Genomic DNA, 23,217 nt, shown 5'->3' with positions numbered 1-23,217 from the left:
CCAGAAGAGCGCAGTCCTGGGAACAGCTAAGATACTGCGCAGGACCCTCAAGCTCCCAGGCCTCTGGTAGAGGACCCGAGCTTGAAGGATAAACCGCCTGCAGGGGCGTGCTGGGTGTTTATATATATATATATATATGGACAGTAGACAAAAAGAGCATGGACAGCAGACATCAAAGGAAAAGGGAAAACAGATGCAGAAAGTGTGAGCACGTTAAACACAGAGGGTGAATCCAGCAAAAGTCTAACAGCAGTGAGGATGAGTAAACAGAGAGGATATTGGAGGAAGCGTCCTGCTCGCTGAGTGGATTAGCTGGTTGAAATCTTGCTCTGACTCATCACGCTATTGCTTGTTATTACTCCTCCCTTATGTGTATGTGCATATTGTGTTTCCCTTTGTGTGTCCCTAATAGAGATGCCAATGTGGTGTATAAGCACAATCACATCTTCCTGAAACTATTTCCCCTCTTGTTCTCATGACCCACTGTATGAGTACTAGTGGCTGCTAATGGTGTGTGCCTGTGTGTAATTCTGAGAAGGAAAGAGTTTGTGTACCTGAAGCAGTGTTACAGAATTTCTCTGTGTTGGCTTTATAGAAGTAACTAACATAAACTCAAATCATATTAGAAGCAGTCCAGCCAAATCCAGTTACTCTATTAAAGAAGCCCAGTATAACCAACAGATGACCTCAATATGGTTAGTTACTTACTAACTAGTTACTAACTAGTAACTAAGTTTGAGTGAATAGCTGAGCTTCTCTACACAATACAGTATTTGGTATATAATATTGTAGTTCATAAATGTTAACAGGCAGCTAGTGCTAGCTAATACTTAGAAGTGAGTGCGTTGAAACCAAACACTTCCTCCATGAATCAGGTGACCTGCTGATGTTGGCTATTTTCACCAACAATGGTCAAAGGACTTTTTCAGCTGTCATTCTTCTAGCTAATGTTAGCTAACCTTAGGTCATCTGCTAAAACAAATAAATTGCTTAATACCCAAGGTAGCAGCAAACTGGCTAAGCTTAGCTTGCGGGAACCTGCTAGCAATCAAAGCAATCACTATAGCACCTATTTGCAACCACTGATCAGGGTTGTTGCTTGCAAAGGCAGGGGAATTTGGATTTTACTTAATCTTAGACACTTAGAAATTGTCATTGGCAATTATAAAGTTTTAAAACATAAAAAAGTTGCACAGCAGCCAGAAATTCTCAGCCTTTGTTAACTCCAACGCAGGTTCACATTATTGAACAAGAAAGCCACAATATATACTAAATCTAGAAAACAGTGCCTTATTGGCTTTACTCTTCTTCACCTGTAAGTCAGCAAACCGTTGAGCTGTGACGTTCAGAGATCCTGGCTCGCTGCTTCAGCTCTGTCTGGCAGGTGCATTTCCTCCTTGCTTTGTTTTTCCCTTGTGTTTCTTTCCCTAAGTGCTTTACCATTTCCCTGGAAATCATCCCTCGCCCCGTCTCTTTCCACACATCCCCTAAACCCATCATCTCTGAAACCCTACGGCTGGATAAGATCCCAAGCCCGCAGATTCTCCTGATTCTGGATGTTTAGCTCGGGGTAATTGTAATGTTTTATTGCATTATGTAATACCTTCAAAATGATTAAAACAGACCAGCCAGAGCTTTTTGCCGGCACACTTGGGTGCATATACGAACAAGCCCAGACATAACACTCACAAGAGCGTACAGCCACACACACATACTCTATGTCAATATATATTTCTTACTTTCTTCCATTAAGCCCACAGAGGTTTTGGAGAGCTAACCCCAAAAAGCAGTATGTTGTGCCACAGCGCAACAGTTAGCCTTCTAATGTTTGTCAGCATGACTGGAGCGTAGGGAAAACCCTGCCACATCCACAGAAAACACAGCGTTATAACACACACCACACCACATCAGCGGATCAATAAGGAGACACACAGCTGGAAAGCAAGACCAGATTACACAGACAAACCATAAAAGCTATGAATACCTAGCTTCCCTGTATGTTCAGCGGATGGCTTAAAGCTAGAGAGAAGGAATAAGCAAGTAAAACCTAAGAGTTTAAGGACTTTTCATTGCCTCTGCAAAATACATTTAAGACCTTACTGTGAGGGAAATGCACTTTAAAAATGAAAATATACTCTGATGTAAGTTCAAACTTAACAGTGAGGTCAAATGAAACTGCATCCAAATGTTAAATTATAAACTGTAAATGGTCTGGTACTAATATGGCACATTTCTGTTCAGTTGAGCACCAACAGCGCTTTCTATTGCAAGTCATGTTCACCCAAAACACACACAAACAGATACAGCGCGTTTATGATGGATGTGATATTGCCCAAGGGCACTTCGACACACGAATTAGAGGATAAACCTTTAGACTGACCTGACTGGTAGACAGCGTGCTCTACCACATGAGACACAGCTGTATTCTAATAAAGAGACAACAATACACTGTAGCTGTTGTCAAACAGGCCAAGAGACCTATTGTTAACCCCTCTGGCAACCTCTGGTTGCTAGGGAAATTAGTAATTCCCTGACTAGTTGGCGGACTGGAGGTTGATGGCTGTCACCTGGTCCGAGCAGTCATAAAAACAGTGCTGTTGCAGAGCAGCGACCTGCTATTGCAGCTCTTCAGATTCGGTTTCACCCAGCGACTGCCAGCACCCTCCTGCAACAACCCACCAACCAGTGAGAGAACACACATTTTTCCCTAGCAACCTGTGGTTGTCAGGAGGTCACTGACCGCTCTCTTGGCATGCATGACTGGGACTAGGCTTTAGCAATACATTTTACAGCCAGCAACCTTCAGTAATCATTCGCCAGCTGTTTGGGGAATGTACATTTTCCCTGTAGGCCTGTAGTTGCCAGTGAGACTGGACTGGAGACCCGTCCTCAACCACTTGTCCCTAACCACTTACCAACTGGTTGGCAAATGCGCAGTTTCCCCAAGTGACCTGTACAGTAGTTGCCAAAGGGTTGCTTTAGGGTTGCCTAAGCCACAAGTTGGAAACATCGACAAGATAAAGCCTTGCAATTCTTTCCAGAAACCAACATTAACCACCAAAAATCATAAATGCGAATCTCTTTGTCATTAAACTTGCACCTTCCCTCTCTCTAAAAGGCTAGCTAGCAAGCTCTTTTTCATTATCATCAATTTGAACATTTCCATAAGTGCACCGCAAGCTGGAAAATCTGGCGCCAATGCAACTATAAACATTTAATCCCTTCAAACTGGATTCTCCTTCATTGCCTGCACATGTGCTTTTTCCAGAGGTTCCAATTTTAGCAATAGATGCAACATAATCTACTACTGAAGTGTAAATAAAGTCAAACAGCATTAGTGCAGCAGGAGAAGAGAACGACTACAGAAAAGATAAATGCTGGTGGCTTTTCTACAGCAGCCACTGCTGGAAAGTTTTTCACCACTACACCTCCATCGCTAATGCCTCATCTGCACATCTCTCCATCTCTAACAGCAGTAACTAAAGCATGACTCATGTGGGCTCTCCTCAGGGTCTCAGCTGCTGGTGAGGGTAGAGGGGAAACTATTTGAGTGATTTTTTTTTTTTGATTTTTTTTTAATTTCATTCCTTCCTTCTCTCTGTGAAACACACATTAAAATAAGAGCACAGTGTTCTGTATTTGGAATGCAGAAGTGCTGATTTTAGGTGGTGGTGGTGCAGAAAAAAAAAATATGGACACAAACATACATTTTCACAGAAGGTGCTCTGGTTATGCATAGATGAAGCAGACTGAGCAGCAGGACTAAACTTGTCTAACCCTTTGCACACAGTTCATAAGCATAGCGAAATATCTTTGTTGACTCAGAAGTTAGCAGGAGGATAGTGCACAACTTCTTGAGCCAAAGCCACAGGTGTCTATCAGAACAATGAAGCATGAAGATTATATGGAGCTGAGCTGAGTAAATATAGATTCAGAGGAAAAACAATGCAACCCAGGAAAAGGAAGAAATGTTGAGGTTAAACAACTGCAGCTGAGTCTTTTTGAATAATATAATTCAAGATATGGTGGGAAACATCAACAGGGGACAAATGGACGGTGGATTAAAAAGTAGGGTAGCACAGTTATTAAAGGGCACCATGCCAACAACTTGACTGCTCAGTCACAGATGTCCTGCAGCAATACCCCCTCCCAGCTTACCCATTAGCAAGCATTATCTCCATGCCACACCATGCCATTACCCGGCCTTATCTCCCACAGCAGGGGGACACCAATGAAGTAAATCGCTGTCAGAACCAGCTGTAGTCATTTCTTTTTATATAGCATCTTATAGCCAGAGTGAACAGAGGTCCTGTCAGGAAATCTAGCCTAAGTAGCGACTACTCATTTATCACTCAAGACCACCCTGTTGGCAAGCTTAAAAAGATTGTAATTTCTGTAACTCTCACTGATGCCGTGAAATCCTTAAAATATCTGTAGTAAACCCTCGTTTGTTTGTTTTTTTCTTGTTGTTTTTTGAATAGGGCCCTGTTTTATTCAGTAAAGGCAGGATCAAATTATAAAACTGAAACTGAAATGAAGATTCTGATGTGTGAATCCTGCAGTGAGCCGAAGATAAGACAGATACAGACACAATCTTCAAGTTTTCAACGAGTTGCTAGTTTGTTATGTAACAGTAGAACCCGCCAAAATCAAAGCGAGTTAAACTTCCCTCCACCCTAACCTCTGGCCTCCACCTCTTCTTGACAATACGATGGGGGGTGATTAGAGACAGATAATTGGCGCGCAGAAATCCAAGCCAATTTTTTTAAAGGGCTAAATTCCAGAGCTCAGTGCTAAGGGATTGAAAAGGGTCCAAAACACATGCAAGGCCTTTTGTTCTGCACTCCGACTCTTTTGTTTCACCTGCTGTACCACTCATTACAGGGAGCTTTACCTGTCAGAGAACATACCCTCGCTGTTTTTGATCACTTGAATTACTGCATATCCTTTGACTTGAGGAGAGGCTGGGAAATGAGGCCGCATGGGAAACAAAAGTTTTGGGAATCTAAAACCATTTACTTCCTCAAGCTCAGGTCCAGAGCCCTGGGAGTTGGAAGGTTCTGCTCATAGACAGCGTAAAAAGAAGGATGTAGCTTTCAGAGGTGGGGCATCGATAAAGGATAGTATTGTAATATTTTTCTTGGCAATATTGTATCGATACTGGGGCACTATCGATTAAAAAAATTAAATACATCAAATAAGATAAGATAACCTTTGTTAGTCCCACACGTGGGAAATTTGTTTTGTTACAGCAGAAAGTGGACAGTGCAAAGCTATATAGCGAAAATTAGAGAACACTGGAATAGAATAAGAATAAGATACTGTACACAACTGTACAGAATAGAATAAAATAAAATACTATATACAATACAATAATATATACAATAGGATAAAATAGAATTCAAATGCTATATACGACTGAGTAAAAATACAACTTTGTCAGAAAAAGACAATTGCACTTGGTCTCATTGCACATGTGTGGGTTTGTGGGTTTGATCAGCTGCAAATATATTCTGGGAATACTACAAAATGGCTAATCTTCTGCACCAACATCCTAAGATAACATTAGCCGAGCAAACTTACATTAAATCAGCTCAGCTGAAAAACCAACGTCGCACTTAGCTTATTATTGCACATGCACAATCACTTTTGACTGTAAGGCGATTACACAGGGCATCTAAAAGGAGGCAACCTTTCTGCAAACAGTTGCAGTCTGACTTGGACTGACTGCAATCACTCTCAGAGAGATCATCAGAAAAGTCTGCAAATAATTGCTAATTTTTAAATTAGACAGATCGGCAACATGTTGCCATCGGTCTTGATTACTCACAACATGAGGGAACTCGACTCAACTGGCTCCAAGCCGATTGCATTGTGAGTGTATTTAATAGCAGACTGTCTTATGGCAGGAGTTCAGTGTTGGCAGGTTTGACCATCTCATTCAGCAAAAAACCCCAAAAAACAAAACTAAGGTGCGAGAATGTTATCTTACTGGATAAATCAGAGTTTGAGAACATAGTGAAAGAAAGACGATAAAATGCAATATATGTTATTTGCAATACTTAGCATATCACAAAATGTTAAAAACTGAAGTATACTGTATTGTACAAGTATTGTGATAATATCATATCGTGGGGTGATTCCCGCCTCTAGTAGTAGGTTTGGTGAAGCCACCAATGCAAAACTGCCTTGAGTCTGCACTTAGTGGACACTTTCCTGATGGCTTCATGGACTCATCGCTTGATTCATGTTATTCAGAGAACAACATTAAATCCATATTGTGAATTTTGATCATTCTAAGCGTCTGAAAGGAGTATTATCTACGGTATGCTCACTGGCTTGTGACTGACCAGTTCTTAGCCACTCGGAATATTGATTTCACAATCATATCCATCCTTTATTAGTAACATCTGGTTTAAAAACATCAAGATGACCACGGTGAAAACACTCATCCCAAGAAACTGATGAGTTACATGACGGCAACTACGTCCATCTTACTGTCTATGTTTCTGCACGGGAAACGGGAAACCGCCAAAAACTGCAGTTCCTTGAATTGCCACTAGGGGCTAGTTCAAAAAGCGAGTCAATCACCAATAATTCTAATATTAAAATTTCCAACTTCAACAGGAGAAATAAACAGGTTTGCAGCCTGGTACGATTTTTTACAAAGAGTGGATTTACAGATTGACTGGCTTTAGTCCATATGTAAAATTCCTGCAGTCAGAAAAATCCATCAGAAGTACAACAAGAGGTAAACTTCACATCATCCTTTCCCTTCCTACCTCTAAACTTTTAATACCCCCAGTTCTCCCTGATCTCCATCAATCAACCCCTTTGCTTCCTTTAACTCTCACATTTAGTGCAAAGAGGCTCCACTGTGCTGCCTCCCTCACGTGTTTCTGTGCTGTCAACACTTTCTAAAGATAACACCTCAACTTCACCCCCACCCCAGAACCGCCGCTCTGTACTCATCAGCCACGATCCACAACAACTCTTCGACTGTGACAGAGGCAGCTAAAATTAACCCTTAAACAAAGGGTTCTGGGCAGGCCGCGTGATGGACCGACAGAAGGGATGTGAGTGTAGGTGGAAGTCTGCACAAGCAGATATTAAAAGTTAAAAGAACAACTGAAAGAGACAGTGCAGCAGTTAGAAGTATAAATAATGAGGTTCGGGCCACAGCTTCTTAACCTGAAGTTGAGGACAGTGAGGACACCCACAATGCATAAAAAATGAACAAAACAGCCTGATTTCCCAGCGGGGTTCAGGCTGGAGACGTTCAGAATACCTGGATCATTAAAATGCCACAAGGGCCTCTCGAGCGCAGACAGAGTGCCTTCACCAGCAGTCAAAGTCATGGCCTTGCTGACCATGTCAGTGTGTGTTTCTGTTCATGTACCAGGGAAAAATTCATTAACTCACAAACATAATCACACTCTGACTCACACAAACTCCCACCGTAGAGCTGCTTTAATCCCAACCGGCACGCCTGCATGTAATTCAATCTATCTGCAGAAAAGCCAAGAAATGCCCAAGAATGCTGCGTTTCTCTTAGTCATTCAAACTTTTCTAATCCCTGCAATCTTGAAAGAAGATCACTGGATGACTGAAGGAGATGTATCCAACATTTAGCCTCAATACAATGATGTTTAGATCTTTGCTAATTGAACCTAGAAGGTCATGAGACCAGTAAGATTAGGAAAATCTGTAAGAAATGGAGCATTTCATGCATTTTAATCATAATAAACGCACAGCTTTTCAGTCACAAACATTTCATTAATGTGCATCCTTGAATGCAACGTGATTTTTCATTTAGCGGACAGTTTGCTATCCACCACTCGGAGGATTTGAAGGTTAAGGCCTAGAAAGATTAGAGAACGTTAAACGGGTGGATGAGTGGACAGCTGAAGCGACACTGAGTGATGGGGGGTGGACAGCAGATCTTTAAAGTGAATAGACTGCTGTGACACGCTTAAGCTATCTGCTTGCATGTCTGTTTAATGCGGCAGAATTACACACTGCCACTTCCAAATATCAAGTCCCGTGCAGATTTAGTCGTTGCCCTGCATCTGTGCCGTGCTAACTGAAATCTGGATTGCGGTCAGCATAGTAAACAAACTCTATCATCGCACGTTGGCACTGGATGAAAATAAGCGATGCCCTTCAAAAGAAAATGTCTCTGCGTTGATGATGGCGATGCAACTTTTTCTAATAAGAAGCTGTTTTTCATTTTATGCGTAAAGGGACAAATAAATATAGCCCGGCGCTGTTTTTTCTCCAAACCATGGGAAGATCCCTCATAACGGCTGGATGTGTGGGTGTGTGTATTACATGGTCATGGGTGTGAGAGAAAGATTTAGCTTACATCAATCCTCAGTGCATTCACTCAGGCCCATCAGAGGATGAAGAAAAACACTGTAGCAGCTTTACATCTGTAAGCAAACAGCAGTTTATATGTTTGCAGCAGATGGCTGCAGATCCGGGTCAGTCCTCATCCCTTTCAGAATGAGCCCGTCTGTTTCCAACAGCCCTCGAGCCTAAAACTTTCTTTAGAGGACAGCAACTATACATCCATCATAATCTACTGAAAGGAAGTGGTTTAAGGGAAAGTGGGAGGATGAAAACTGCAGTTTGCAAAAAGAAAACTTCATCTAATTACAATCTAATCACTATAAAAGGTGATCAGATGCAGCCAAATCTCTAACAGGTCCATTTCAGAATACTTTTTTAAAACTATTTTTAAGACAGTAAAAAAAATGCCCCATATATACAAGAACTATATTTTTTGTACCCTTCCTAAGCACTGCTTAGACTGACCTTTCACCTCATTAACATCTCAGCCGGGCTTGATTCTAGGATCCAGAATTAGCTCTGCTATCACTGGCATGAAGAGTGTTGACCAAGTAGGAAAAAGTCATGGAGGAAATGGGTGAAGAAGGACACACCCCGGGGAGAGAAAGCATGATAGAGTGGGATAATTTTAATGGAGGGTTTTCCCTAACAAAACGTAACCACAGTGCTAAAGTGTTTCAGTGCAGTGCCTCAGCCAAATGAAAGGAAAAAACACAATCCCAAGAGTTCTCCACTGCTGTGGACAGAAAAGACACTGATAGGGTGCAAACTACTGACTAGGAAATTGCACATTATTCATCTCTATACTCTCTTGCTGCCTTATAAGTTTCTTATAACAGCGGTCCCCAACCCCCGGGCCACCGGCGGGTACCGGTCCGTGAGTTGTTTGGTACTTGAGCTACAGTACCAAGATTTGTAACATTTATAAGGTGATTGTTAAAAAGCCTGAACTCAAGAAGTGTTGATCTGATGAGCAGGAAAACTGAAAAATAGGCCAGAAACAGCCTGTTAGGTGTAACTCCACAATACCTCAGTTAGCAGGTGTGTAGCTATACCCAGATCTATCAATGTCTGCAGATGGATGACTAAGCAGAAATTTAACACTGTCAAAAAAGCTGTTTTCTTCTGTTTGAGACCCTAATCACAAGTGATCGTCAGCGGAATTCATGTTCATAAAAAATTAAGCTGAAATCCATTCAATAGTTCTCAAGAGATTCAAATAATGACCTGGTAGCATTAAACAAGTTAGCTCTCAAGATCTAACATAAATGATGTGCACGGTCCTTGTCAGCAACACAGAAGATCCAGGTTTGTAGGCTCATCTTAGCTGCCTCTGCCACACAGTTGTGCTTACTCTCCTCTCATGCCCCTCCTTTGCGTTTAATCTCATAAACGGCTGTGGCTACAACTGTAGCTGCCTCCACCAGTGTGTGAATGCGAGAGTAAATGAATAGTGGAATTGTAAAGCACTTTGGGTGCCTTGAAAAGCGCTATATAAATCCAATCCATTATTATTATTATAACTTTCTCTTCAGACTTATCACTAAATACTTGAACTTTACTGCTGTTATCTTTTTTCCACCCTCTCACATAAAGTGAAAGTCACACTTCTCTCCCTGTTGTTTTTCTCCCCGTATAGCAAAGATGAGTCAGGAGCATCACACTGTGACGGCTTCACCAGAAATCAGAAGCTTCTCTGCAAAAAGGCTCACACATGGCAATGGTTTTTTTCTCAGTGTGTCAAAAGATGTGGCAAAAACATGAAATTGCCACGTTAAATTTAGAGAAGTTTCACACACACCAGTCAATCCAGCTTCCAAGTGAGCGGTTTCGGGTTTGAAGTGTACCACTTGGAAAACCCTGGGACGGCCATTTAAAGGGGGGTTGCAATATGCTCTTAGGCTCGCTGGTGCATCTGACGGCATGTGCATTTCCAGGGAGAAATGTGTTACAAACATGTGGCACAGTACTCACCAATGCAGGCGTGGACACGGACTGTCAGCTGGGTCCGTAAAATTACGCTGTGCTTCTTCCCTCTGGACCTGAGAGACATTGGAGGGAGGAAACAAGAGAATTAAATTTGAGTCAAAACTAAATTGTCTAAGTTTTGTCTCTTCTATGATAGCCAAAAACAGCTGACATGATGAGACTGATGCACACAAACGTGGGCGTGCATTACATTTATACCCCCATATTGATACACATCTGATTCTTTTCAGACAGCAGAACTGCAGCAGACATAACAGGCATTTTCACAAGTGCGCACCTCCGCGTGGCATCGTTCCCATGAGCAAACACTCATGGAAACCCTATTTTCAGTGGGAAGGCACACAAATGTCAAGATAAAGTACAATATTATGTTACGCTATCTGTTATACCCTTACGTCCTAATCGCTAGGAACTAATCAGCGACTTCAATCACTAACAAACTGATACCATCCAGCCCACGCAGGGAAAGCATGACTCTGATAGCATTTACCGCTGGAATTATGCATAACATGCTCTTAGGAAAAAACAGTCAAACAAGAGAGCACCTGGCCTCTAATCCTTCTATTACAATGTTATCAGATTTGCTAGGAAATAGAGCAAAATGTTAACACAATCTTTGAGATGCGAACAAACACAAATTCATTTTTCTTTCTTTTCTGGTCGTCTGTTGTGTAAGAATGGCAGTCAAAGCAACTGAACTGTGGGAGGAAAGCTAGGCTAGCATGAAACACATAGTGGTGTGGGCACACAGTTTAACTATATACTGACTTGTCAGTCACAAAGTAGGCCCACTCCCACTAAAGTATTCCCATCATTAATTTTGTTGATTGAGCTTTAACATCAAGTTCCCATAAACAAGACGGTCGAGATGGTGAAGGCAGTTTCCAGAGGTTCTCTGTCAGAAGCTTCCACTTTCTGGACTTCCAGTTTCATTGGGGCATTGAGATAGTCCAGAATAAATGAGGCTCCTTTTTTGGGTCATTAATGGTCTTCTGGGGAAAAAATGTGGCAATAAAAAATCATCATGGAGTTGAAAGAAATGGAGTGACTGCAAAATATTGACTGAAAAGGTGTAGCCTGTAGCTTTAGCTTATTACATCCACCCTTTTTACATTGAAAAATCTAACTGGCAACACTTTTATAACTAGATTTTACCAAACAAAGACCAAATCACCAAAGAGAAACTAATGCTTCATAAACAATCAGTCCTTAATTTTATACCTAGTTAGCTTTATACCTAGTTAGCATATTATTTTCATTTTATGCAGTTGAAACAATAGATACAGTTCCAATTTTAGTTTTTTACATTTTTTTTACAGATTTCGATTGAAATAAAACACCTTTGGATAAGTATTAGGGACATCACAGTACCGTGGGCCACTTTGGGGCTGCTGCTACACACCGGCAGCAAAAGCAGAAACTTCAAGCTTCTTGACCACAGTCACCTTCAGACACCACAACCAGCTGCGTCTTGTACGCACAGGTAAATAAGTGAATAAGCTACACTTGTAACGTCTGAGGTCTTTTTGCAACCACACACAATATACAAATGAAGTAAACAGCTTCAGGATCTGGAAAACGCAAAGCAACGCAAAGTGTGTTGAACCTGGCTTCTTCTTCATGGCCACCAGTGGGCAATACTCATGGTGGGACTTTCTTATTTCCCAATGAGTTCATGGGCTCAGTCACTCATTTATGTCTTTTATGTAAATCTCGGCCATAATACGTTTCAGAAATATCATCCAGGGTGCAGTCATTGGCTAATGATTTGTGATTAATGAGACGTTAGCCAATGAGCTAATGTTTCAAAACAGCAAGATGACAACATCTAAAACATTCATCTTGAGACTTCACAGACCAACATTTGATGCCATGGCAACCATGTCCACTTTTTATACCGCCTATCTTTGCAACCAGGGAACTCGCCCCCTGTTGGATGTTAGAAGAATGTAGATTTAAGGCACTTCTATATTGCCTTCACTTTTCAGACTCATGGAAGCTACAGTTAGAACAGAAGCAAAAGTCATGGGCCTAACTGTACATCCTTCTTTTATACACAGTGGATGCCTGTGATTGACATAAGTATGATATGTTGAAGTCAGGCGTAAAGGGTTCAAAGGGAGATTCCTTTGCATCACAAGCTACAGCCATCTACAGTGACTTCCAGTGGAAGCAGAGCAATTATTGTCACCCGAGGGCTTTGTTTACTGTAAACTGTGGTGAGCACTGTCCTGCCATAGCTGCAATCACAACACCGTCTTTGATGTGTGGAAGCATAAATTCAGCTAACACCAATGTGCTCTTTAGAAACCTGCAGATATTTTTAGTGATAGAGAAGTTTCCGTTTTCTGGATCAGTTATTTAGTAAAAACTAGAGGAAAAAAAACCCTTTTCTCATTATTCTATAAAAGATATTGTATGTGTGTGACCAGCAGACTTTATGGTTATTTATAAATTAAAACTGTTATTGTGGGATTATAGAGGTTGTGGCTGATAACTATTTTAAATGGATCCATCTAGTCAATCCTGATATCCACTGCTTAAAGTTTTTATTTCCCAGATGCTGTTAAAGGGAACCATTGTGTTATCATTATGCTTACAGCTCTTGAATTCTACTGCAGGAGTTTTCTGTGATCCATAATTGCACTTTTTTATCCCATGCTGGGCCTTAATGCAAGTAATGTTCAACGTCGGATCAAATGCAACTTAGCCAAGTTTATTCTGATTGGCTGCCCCTCACAAACAGAAGGTTTGAACAAGAAGTGGGCAGGGCTTCTTGCCTAAGATGACCATATTAGGGGTATCAACCCTCATTGACGTCATACAGCTGTCTGAAGATTGACCTTTTTGTTCACAGATATCATTTGCATGTACTGACCTCATTATTTGAAACTCATTCAGCAATGTAACAGTATATACTTAGTATGACAGAAAAATACGTTAACGCATCACCGAGCCTATTAAAGCACATGTTAAAGGTACGCTCTGACATTGGTTGGGATTAATTTGGTCTTTTATAACACTGTATAGACAGCTTTCATTGTGCAGAATGAATTTAGAAAGAATTCATCCTCACCCTTTGTGACATTTTGCCAAGACGAGGTCAAACCCAAACCAAAAACGCATGATTCATTTCTTACTGTCAGCTCATTATGACCTCGGTTAAAGCCACAGTTTGATAGAATGACTGACAGAACTGTCCAATCCAACCAGTTCCTCAACACAAACGAGCCTTTCTTCGCCTATCTGTCATCTGTCATATGGCTTACCGAGCGCACAAGAAAGATACACACATTTGAAAACAAATAGATAGATATGCACATGGAAACAACCACTTATAATAAACACAGAGACTAACAAGGCTCTGGGGTCTGCCATCACTTATCAGGCAGCCTCCCCCAGTCCTACACAGACTGACATACCTACACAAACGTACATTGTCACACACATGTGCTGCTGCTTAACAGCTGCCTTCTCCGTGTGGCGGTCAGAGCTCTTTGTGTATAAACGGCTTTGAGCCTATGTTTGCCCGTTTGTGTTACAGCTAATTAGCTAAAGTTACAAGGACTGATCAGCTAAGCAACTGTTTATACTCGTTTTTTTAGATGAGTCTTGGGCAATCAGATCACAAATGAACAGCGCTAAAGGCAAGTATAAAGACGAGACCACCAAGACACATTGCAATTGTTCAAACCACTTCCCGAGGTGGTCTGGGGAGCTTTTGACCACATATCCTGTGTGCTAAAGTGTCCTGATCAATCCCCAACTCTGGCATAACAGGAAATTTATTCGTGGTGGTCCTGTTTGGTCTGGTTCTGCACCTTCTTGGGTGCCACAAATGACTTTGTCCTAACAAAATAACCAGGAGGAAGAGCTAGGACAAACGTATCAGTTCTTGAAATACTTTGTTTTCTTTGCTAGCCCTTTCTTAAACCAATTTAGAGCTTATCTGGCAACAGATTGACGTAATAACTCCCACATAATCACTTCTGTTAGTGAGAGAGTAGGGAAATCTGACCACAACAGACACTTGAAAGCCCCCAACGGTTACCAGTGAGCCAGCGAACGTGGAGTAATCATGCTACAATAATGGTATAGCATTGACAGCATTCCTAACTTTAATTTGTTCTATTACCTAATTTCAGGATTTTCCAATTTAACTAGCTCTATTAATTGATATTAACAAAATATAGTCACTGTTTACGTTTCTTTGAGTTACTTTTGCCTTCATATCAACTCAAAGCAGTTTGGCCGTTCTACTCTGACCTCTCGCATCAAAAAAACATCTTCACACGGAGAACTGCCGCTCACGGGATATTTTCTCTTTTTCAGACCATTCTCTGTGAACCCGAGTGACGGCTCTGTGGGAAAGTCAGCAGTTTCTGGCAAAGACAAAGTCACTTAAATCTTCTTCATCCCCATTCTAAAGCTCAGTTTTCATTTCAGCAGGTCACGTTGACCATCTCTACTTGTCTAAATGGGCTGATTAATGAGAAGTTGAACAGCGTGTGTAGCTGGAAGCCACAAAGACAGGATTGCATAATAATGTTGGACTCAAATTCAGGTTTTGGTTGTAACTTGAATCCTATACAAATGTATCCGACGCTGAACCTTAGTTGCTGGTGCTAATATGCTAGCCTCAGGCCCTGAGGTTTTCTCACAGTTTTTAATTGCAGACACTGGCCACCTATCAGAGAAGAAAACTGTTTCCATTTGCAATATAAAAATTAGCACACTTACATGACCTAAAACAATAGCATTCAGAGGAATAGGCGGAGAGATGCTAGAGTGCCAGGAAAATTACATGTTATGGGATTTACAACAGATCCAGGGTAAGTTTGCTGTAGCCTAAGTGACACGCTAACACAGTTTAAGGAATAAAAAGAAAATCAGGTTCACCAGGGACTGAAGTAACATTCACTATAATGGAAATCATATGCTTGTCAACACTAATGAGCCACATAAGAGTTTATGAGTTTTGAACAATAGCCAAAGCACATAATCTAAGGTGATTAACATATTAAATATTCAATTTTCTGGGTGTAATCCTAATCCTGATTTACTGAGATGTCAATACAGCCAGGAGGTTTGATAGAGGTTTCAAAGCCCTTTTACAAAGTCATCACACCGTCGTCTCAACATTCAAGCTGTAAACTGTGAAATACTGTCACAAAGAAGACGAGAATATTAATCATACAATGGGAGAATAGCTGTTGCTGTGGAAGGGAGGGCACACGTGTCCTGCTTTCCAGAGTGCTTCATACTTTCCATGAACTTGCGCTTCCAAGAAATCCATATCCAACAGCTTGTGATTCTCCCCATTTTATAAGAATGAAGAAACTCAGAAAATATGTGTACGTGTATGAGGGGGGAGAGGGCGCGGGGGTCTCGCTGCTTTAGATATTTTCGAGTGGTGAAGAGAGAGAGACTGTTTGGTATAAAGGGTACATGAGTCACTCTCACCCTGTGTCGTCCTGCTGAAAGCCCTCCAGCTCGTCCCTTTGCTCAGCCAGCGAGGACTCCAGATCCAGATAGGTTCCATTGTGGGACAGCTGAAGTGCACAGTCATCAAGCTACGGGACGGCAGAAACAAAATATACAAAGTTAAAGTAATAAAGGAAATACAATAAACGTGTCACTCTGCACACAGGGATGACCCATTGGGCTTCCTTTGTCTAGCGTCCCTTTACTATGTATATCCATGATTCACACCCCCTTTAAAAAAATAAAACAAGAAAGAACAACACTTTGAGCCTGTAAAATAAAGCCAGTTTATGGGGCAGGGGTTTGAACACAAGTGCACACAGTGGTCTGTGAAGGGGTGAGAAGCATTTGCAGGGTGCCTCTGCTTTCTGCATTAAAAAGCTGTTAAGGGAGTTAACTCGTAATAAAGGACGCAGAACATGAAACCAAAACCAGAGTGGAACACAGCGACGGAACGGCACATTTTATTGCATTAAATACTAGCTGTGAAAAATATAACTCTCAGCTCGGCTCTATATGTTCGTTGAGCGAGCACAGCCTTGCACATGTCCAAGTTTTCGCGCTGGCGATTGATGACTTTCTGAGTTTTTTCACTTCTCATCCACCTCGCCTTCATGCATTTGCATGATCTAAGGTGACACTGTAGAGGGGCCTTTGTCAGAACTGACCCCCTGTGCTGTGTAAGAAGAAACCCAGCTGAGTTTGCGACCAGGTGCACAGTAATATATCAACCCGCCACTGGCACCAATGTTTATGAGTACGGTCACGGGTCGATAGCAGGTGGGAGCATCCGTCCCAGAGACAACTCTTAAAAAGCAACTTACGTCATTAGCTCGCAACAATCGGCTCTGTTTTTGCAACTGCTTCCTGAAGCTGCTGAAGTACGAATAAGTGAATGAGATCAGAGTCGCGCATTGGTATGTAGCAGCTCGGTGGCATCAGTGGGTTTAACTTTGATTGGCCTCTTGTGTGCTGCCAAATCCACACCCACCCACCCGGACAATCCTTTCCCGCTGTGTGACGACAATTTCTGACCACAGATCACAAGACCTGCTGCTGCTTTCTGTCCATTCCTCCCTTTCAGTCCTAAACAGAGAGACGGACTGTCGCATGGACTCACAGCATAAATATAACCTTGCTATATTTACTCTCCTCTGAGGCAGCATGCACACTGGAGCTCAAGAGTGGGTGTGTCTATGGGGGCAGGCAGCACTGCCTGAGCTGAAGTCTTGGAAAGGGGAACCTAAGAAGCAGCAGGTTAGCATTATTTAGGTAATCCCAGAAACATAACAGTTGATAAGGACACAATGAATCATCTGTGTCAAACCTTCTAAGGCTGAAGGATGACATCAGTGTGGAAGTGCCAAATGCTGCAGTTCCTCTAATGGCCATTCAAGGCTGCCTCACAAAGCAAGTACACTCATGTGATAAAATATTTATAATAGTATTCTACGGATAGTTTCCCCCTTCATGACAATTCTGCATTTTTTGGGGTTTTTTTTCTCATCTATCTGGATATTTGAGTTAGGGGCGTGGCCACATTGATTGACAAGTGTGCCAGAGCCTGCCTGGCCTCATCCAGCACTCCAAGGCACTGGGTTGGAGTTCTTCACTGCGTGCAGGCTGTTGGTCCCTCTTGGAGGATTTTCAAACAGAATACGTAACTTATATTAAGGCTTGTTGTGCGATGTACAAAGAAACAGTTTGCCCACTCTACCCTCTCATCCACCCTTTCATCCGGTGGTGGAAAACAGTGCTAATGCTAACAAAATCCAAAACCAGGGACTGATAGCATGGTGGCTATGTCCGTGTTTTATACTGTCCATGACAGAAGCACATACTGTTTCTTCAAAGTTTAAAAAAAGTTAACTCCAGCACAGGCACCATGCTAACAATAGGTTGGCATGGTAACGTGCTACTTAGCAAACAATGCATTACTTTGACAGAGTTTAACCACTGTGTGGAAATTTTTAATACCAACGCTGGTGTTGGTATTGGGTCGATACTTTGCTTCTATCCTTCTATTCTAGCCCACTGAACTGTGTTAAAAAAAATGTAAAGGTAATTTTTTTGGAAATGAAAAAAAAAATATAAATAAACTTTTAGACAGGTACATTTAGATTCCAGGTATGAAAAAAATTCAAAATACACAACTAGCTGAAAGGTATGTTTTTTTCTAGTGAATAATTATTATGAACAGTAAAAAATCAGAGTGATTTATTGTGCTCCCCTAAATATACTCCCTGTATAGGTTTAAAGTATCAATATTGGTATTTATTTATTCACTTGGTTTTGGATCGATACCAACATTTGCAATATTGCACAGGAAAGATGGTGAAAAATCAGAATATCATCCAAAAATGGGCGTCATGTTTGCATGCCCTATGTTATTTCCATCCATCCTGAGGCTGTTAAGACATTTCACTGAAAAGCACAGATGTCGTCCTCACAGTGGAAAAAGTCAGGGGATCAGAAACCTCACAGGGATACATTGTCTTTGAAGCAAACACACCAGACCACACTGTGATCCCTCAAAACCTGTGAGGCTGCCACCGTGGCTCAAAATTTTAACCAGCTGAAAAGGAAATGCAAACACTTTAAAGGTAATCTCTGCGCTCCATAAATAGTTTCCCCAGCTGTTAAAGTCAAGCGCGATGCTACTGTCCTTCACACTTTTCATACACGTGAGATTTGGTAAATCTCAAACCGAAACAGAGGGGGTGGAGACAGTGGGCAGGTGAGGGTGGGGTTAATCACCCTTTGTCCCAGTGGCCTGGTTTTTCATGGAGGGACTAAAACAAAACAACAAAACATTTCTTGTGTCTAATCTGCTGCCATTATCAGCATTTATTTTCTTTTCAGCAACATCCCAGGCACGTTGTCTGACCCACGCTGCCCTCCTTTACCTCCACACAAGCACACTAACACTGCTTCAGCAGCGAGGAGTGAGCTTGGTCGTCCAAATGATGTCTCTTTTTTCTAAAACACGTAGTAATAACACAACACATCACGCTGCATGAGGCCGAGAGCAGCGGTGGCTCCAAAGAGGAACCGCAGGCTCTTCACAAGTCAAGTCTCTGGGGACTTGCTAGAGCAACACTTATTGGCTTGTATATACTTCGCGCTCGTTTTAATCAAATTCTCCCTCAAGAGCAAAGCAGGAGAAAATAGGGGAGAGTAGAGGGAGTGGGGGGGAGGAGGTGTAATTACTTCCATGTTAAAACAACACCGGGTCTGGTGGTGGTGATCGCATTTAACAACACTCTTACATAACTTACAAGACAACTTTCTTTAAAAAAAACTTTTTTCTTGCATCAAAATCAAAGCCTCAGAGGCTCTTTGAAGAGCGAGGGGGAGGGCGTGTTCAGCGTCGGCCATTAAACCTCCAATGCTGCTTTACTGGGAACCTTTTGGTAGTGGAATAAAAGTCGAGCTGTGAAGTCTGAGCTTGTTTGTGGCAGAAGCTGTAGCTGGTCGACTGATAGCGACCTGAATATCCGATATGTTATTTTTAATTTTTTTTGTCTCATTGCCTAAATTAAGTTGGGAATGTCTACAATCTAGCCTTTAGACTGCCTTTATTATCCACTTTAAGTTGACTTCCTTTAAAGCAGGAAGAGGTCAGTGATGATCTCTGCTGCCAGAATCCAAACTTCTGTTTAGCAGCTGGGACAAAGTGACACATCCCCGTGCACAGCAAACCAGCAATACACTAATTTAGCTTTGGCAAGAGGTTCTAACCTTATGTGTCTGTGTTTGTGTGTTTGAGAGTACGAACTGCTGCACGGCCATAGAGGTGGAGGAAGAGATGGAGGAAGAGGTCAGGAAAACCGCGGCACCCAAAGTGAGGAGAACAAAGTGTCGCAGGGATCCAGGCCCCGGCCGCAGGAATTCTGGGACAAGTGACCTATACTTTACATGCAGCCCAGCCAGCCGTGCACAGAGCTCTACCATCATCACGGCATAATAACACAGCAGGCTTTTTTTTTCTTCCCCTTAGAGGAGAGCACAGGAGGTTAAAACAAAAATCAGGGAAAGGCTGTTTAAACAAAGACTAACTGAGAAAGCAAAGAGAACTGTCAAAAACAACTGAGCGCTTTTGACATTTTCCAATTATATAATAACACTCGAGTATTATAAGCACCAAGTTTTAGATCTGGACGGTCTGACGGGCAAATTTGCAACCACTCAAATTCATCCCTATAATCTAAGTGCAATATCCATTTGCCATTGCGCACAGCCTTCCTGGTGATGCGAGCGAAATTGCAAACACAAATGCAGGCTGTGCCATCTGTCCGACTATAGGTTGTAATCATAAGCTTTGCTGTGCCGTGGGCCATTTTTCATTTGTTTCGCGGTTTTTAAAGATGGGGGCAGCTAAAGATCGTCTGGTTCGGAAAACCGCTTCTGCTGCTTTGCTCTCAGGTCTGTGTGCCAGCAGTTAAAACTCCCCATTTTTTCCAGACTGTGCCAGTTTTTGTTTTTTTGTTTTCAACTCTGTTTAATCTACACTTTCAGCTTTAACTGTGTAGCAGCCACATAAATCATAAAAAACAAGGTCACATCTGCTGCACTTGTACAGCCTCTGTGGGTGTGTTTGTGTGTCTGAGTCAACCTTGTCTGTAAGGAATGCGTTGCTTTTTCCTTCTTTTTTTGGTGGGGGGGTTGCTTAAACACTGAAATTGACTGAAAATGGTATCTCTTCTTCTCCGTCACACCCACCGTGTCCCATCGCATGTAGGTGAATGAGGCACCTCGGGATAAATCTGGCTGAACTAATGCCTCTGTGCAGCCACCTGTCACTGCCGCATGCAAAGCAGAGAGCAAAAAATACAGTGGGAAGCTTTATTCAGTGTATTTGGGACTTCAGGGAGGTGGGGTGTCCGTTTGTGCGTAGACTTCTCAGCAGAGAAGTTCCATTTTAGAGATTTCCTCAAGCTGGTGGAGATCCAAAGCCTTCCTCTGTGGCACTTTAGTGTCAGAGTGCCCATATTTACGAGTCATCAGGGGCATTTAGAGAAGTTGGTGTGAGGCAGGATGCCATAATAGGACCTGTGATGGAATGTAATTTACTTAGGTACTTTGCTGAAACACACTTTTTCTCAGGTTTTGCAGTTGAAACTGAAGACCCCACCAGTGAGAAGCAGGTATAGCTACTTCAATTCAGCCTTGAGGTGTTTGATGTTGTAAAGTAAAGACCTTACAATGATAAAGTGAAAACCACGACAATTAAATTACCCCCTATTAGCAAGGCTTTGAGCAACAGTGGAAAGGAAAAACTCCCTTTTAACAGGAAGAAACCAATGGCAGAGCCCGGCTCAGGGAGGGGTGTGATCGGTTGGAGGTGATGGAAGGAAAACAGGACAAAACACGCTGTGGAAGAGAGTCAGAGTGATAACAACTAATGATTTTATGCAAATTGTGTATAAACACAAAGTGAATGAAAAAAGGGGTGTGACTAAGAAACAGAGTGCATCATGGGAAGCTCCGAGCAGCTTATATCTATGGCAGCGTAACTAAGGGAGGATTCAGGGTCATCTGATCCAGCCCTATCTATATGCTTTATCAAAAAGGAAGTTTTAAGCCTAATGAAATGAGGGAGAGCCTTCCCTCCCATTCTACTTTTATTTTCTAGGAACCACGAGTGAGCCCGCAGTCTGAAAAAACAGAACTTAAAAAAGCATATTCACTGAAAATTGCAAATGAGCTAAAGGTGCTGCTCAGTATACGCAGGAAAAAGAGAAGCGTAAAGACTAAATGTGCCCAGAGAGGTTGACTGGGACGGGAGACACAGGTGGTGAGGGCAGACATGATGGAAATGAGGGAAAGAAACAAAGACCAGAAATTTAAAAAACAAACAAACGCAGAAAACAAACTTTCAAAGTATAACAGAAAATAACTGATAGTTTCTAAACAAAAAGGACCACGACAGTTTTAATGTACTTGTATCTACTCAGCAGTATATTATTGATCAGTAAATAATGGGACAGACACTTACATGTAATCAGTGAATCATTATGATGTCATAATGTGATATATATGATTCTGAAAAGGCCTATTCTGCATAAGTTAACTTTGGATGTAATTTAACTATTAAGCATAATTGTGATTCCAAATAACTAAATTGTGCCACATTTTCTCCTTTTTAAAAAAACACTGTATTCATTTGTAATCAAACACAATGTTTTCCCCTCCTCTTGTTTTTGGTACCCTATGCCACCCCAATTTTTAAAATTCCGGAAACGTCCCTGTTAATCAATGTGAACCAAGTAAAGTCCCCTGCTTCAGGAAGCTCCGCGCTTCAAGGCGAACACTTTATTTCAAACCCAGCGAGTTGTGCTTCCATGTGTTCTTTAAATAGCCTCTGGTGGATGGTGGCTCTGGAAGTTTACTTACAAGAGGCTTGAGCATAAAACCAGCATGCGTAAACTGAATGGAGTACACATGTTCATCTATAAGTGTGTTTGAGTCAAAACATTAAAATAAATAACTAAATAAATAACTAAATAGCTCCTCAGTGACATTGTTAGTTGTCTCTAAGTTCAGAGTCATCTCCTAGCTTTGTGTGCAGCATGACTTGTTTACTACCCTGTTAATCCTACCTTGTGCGGAGCTTTGAGGAGCCGGTGGACTCCTGCGAGCTGGTTGATGAGGGGGATATCCTCTCTGAAGGAGTACAGGGGGGGTCTGGTCGGCTCTGGAAAGTTGGTGCTGTTGAAAGGATCGGTATCATCTAAAAACTGAACCCTGCAGACGAACGTGGCCATGGTGCATCCATGCAAGTGGTTCCTCTGTGAGGGCAGCCCGGCTTAATCAGAAGCGGAGCAGCTTTCTCTCCTGGTAACGACAACAAACCGCGGTCTCCAAGCAGCGCAGCAGCCTGTCCTCCCGCAGGACGGAGTGGATGGCACAGAGCGGTCCTCGCTTTGGTTCTGCTCCCTGAGCCTCCTCCTGCTGCCGCTGTGTTATTCTCGGAGAGGCAGGTGTCTGCAGGCGGACTTCAGCTCGGTGCCGGAGAGTGAAGGATCAGCGCAGCTTGGGACAGCCGGTCTGCTGTCTGAGTCCCAGTAAATCCACCCCCACCCCTCCGGTGTCTATTTTCCCCTCAGCCTCATCTCACCCTCCTCCCCCTCCTCAGATCACTGTCTCCGACTTAGCTGTGGCTTTCTATCTGAAGAGGAACGACACTAATCCTGTGGTACGTTTATGTAGACCAATGCAAAAAATGAAATATTAATGCATGACCCAGAAGACCTTAGAAACATTACAGAAGAAGCAAACCACCGGCTGAATACAGAGAAGTACATATATAAATACATATAAGAATGAATGTAATTTCCTCCTTAATGAGAGTTTACTTTACTTTATTTCAATACTGTGACACCTTTATTG

At 42.1% G+C, this 23,217-nt stretch overlaps 1 protein-coding gene across 6 annotated transcripts in view; it reads right to left on the bottom strand.

Annotated features, from left to right (window-relative positions):
- The window catches only part of fhod3a (formin homology 2 domain containing 3a), a 91,349-nt gene extending 68,444 nt beyond the window's left edge, over window positions 1-22,905 (bottom strand). For 5 of the 6 annotated variants that reach the window (XM_005940890.3, XM_005940892.3, XM_005940891.3 and 2 more), the window contains exons 1-3: window positions 22,428-22,905; window positions 15,805-15,914; window positions 10,327-10,394 (exon numbers count right to left, since the gene is read on the bottom strand). In XM_005940890.3, the coding sequence (XP_005940952.1) occupies window positions 10,327-10,394; window positions 15,805-15,914; window positions 22,428-22,592 (343 nt within the window). In that variant the 5' untranslated portion in view covers window positions 22,593-22,905. The remainder of the gene's footprint in view (window positions 1-10,326; window positions 10,395-15,804; window positions 15,915-22,427) is intronic. The other variant, XM_005940895.3, reaches the window with a different exon arrangement.
- Window positions 22,906-23,217: the final 312 nt, after the last annotated feature.

This window comes from Haplochromis burtoni, unplaced genomic scaffold (genome assembly GCF_018398535.1).
Source record: "Haplochromis burtoni strain Fernald_Lab_line unplaced genomic scaffold, NCSU_Asbu1 Contig_297, whole genome shotgun sequence".
NCBI classification, from domain to species: Eukaryota; Metazoa; Chordata; class Actinopteri; order Cichliformes; family Cichlidae; genus Haplochromis; species Haplochromis burtoni.
Note: the sequence above shows the minus strand (reverse complement) of the source record. Positions and strands in the feature narration are given on the sequence as shown.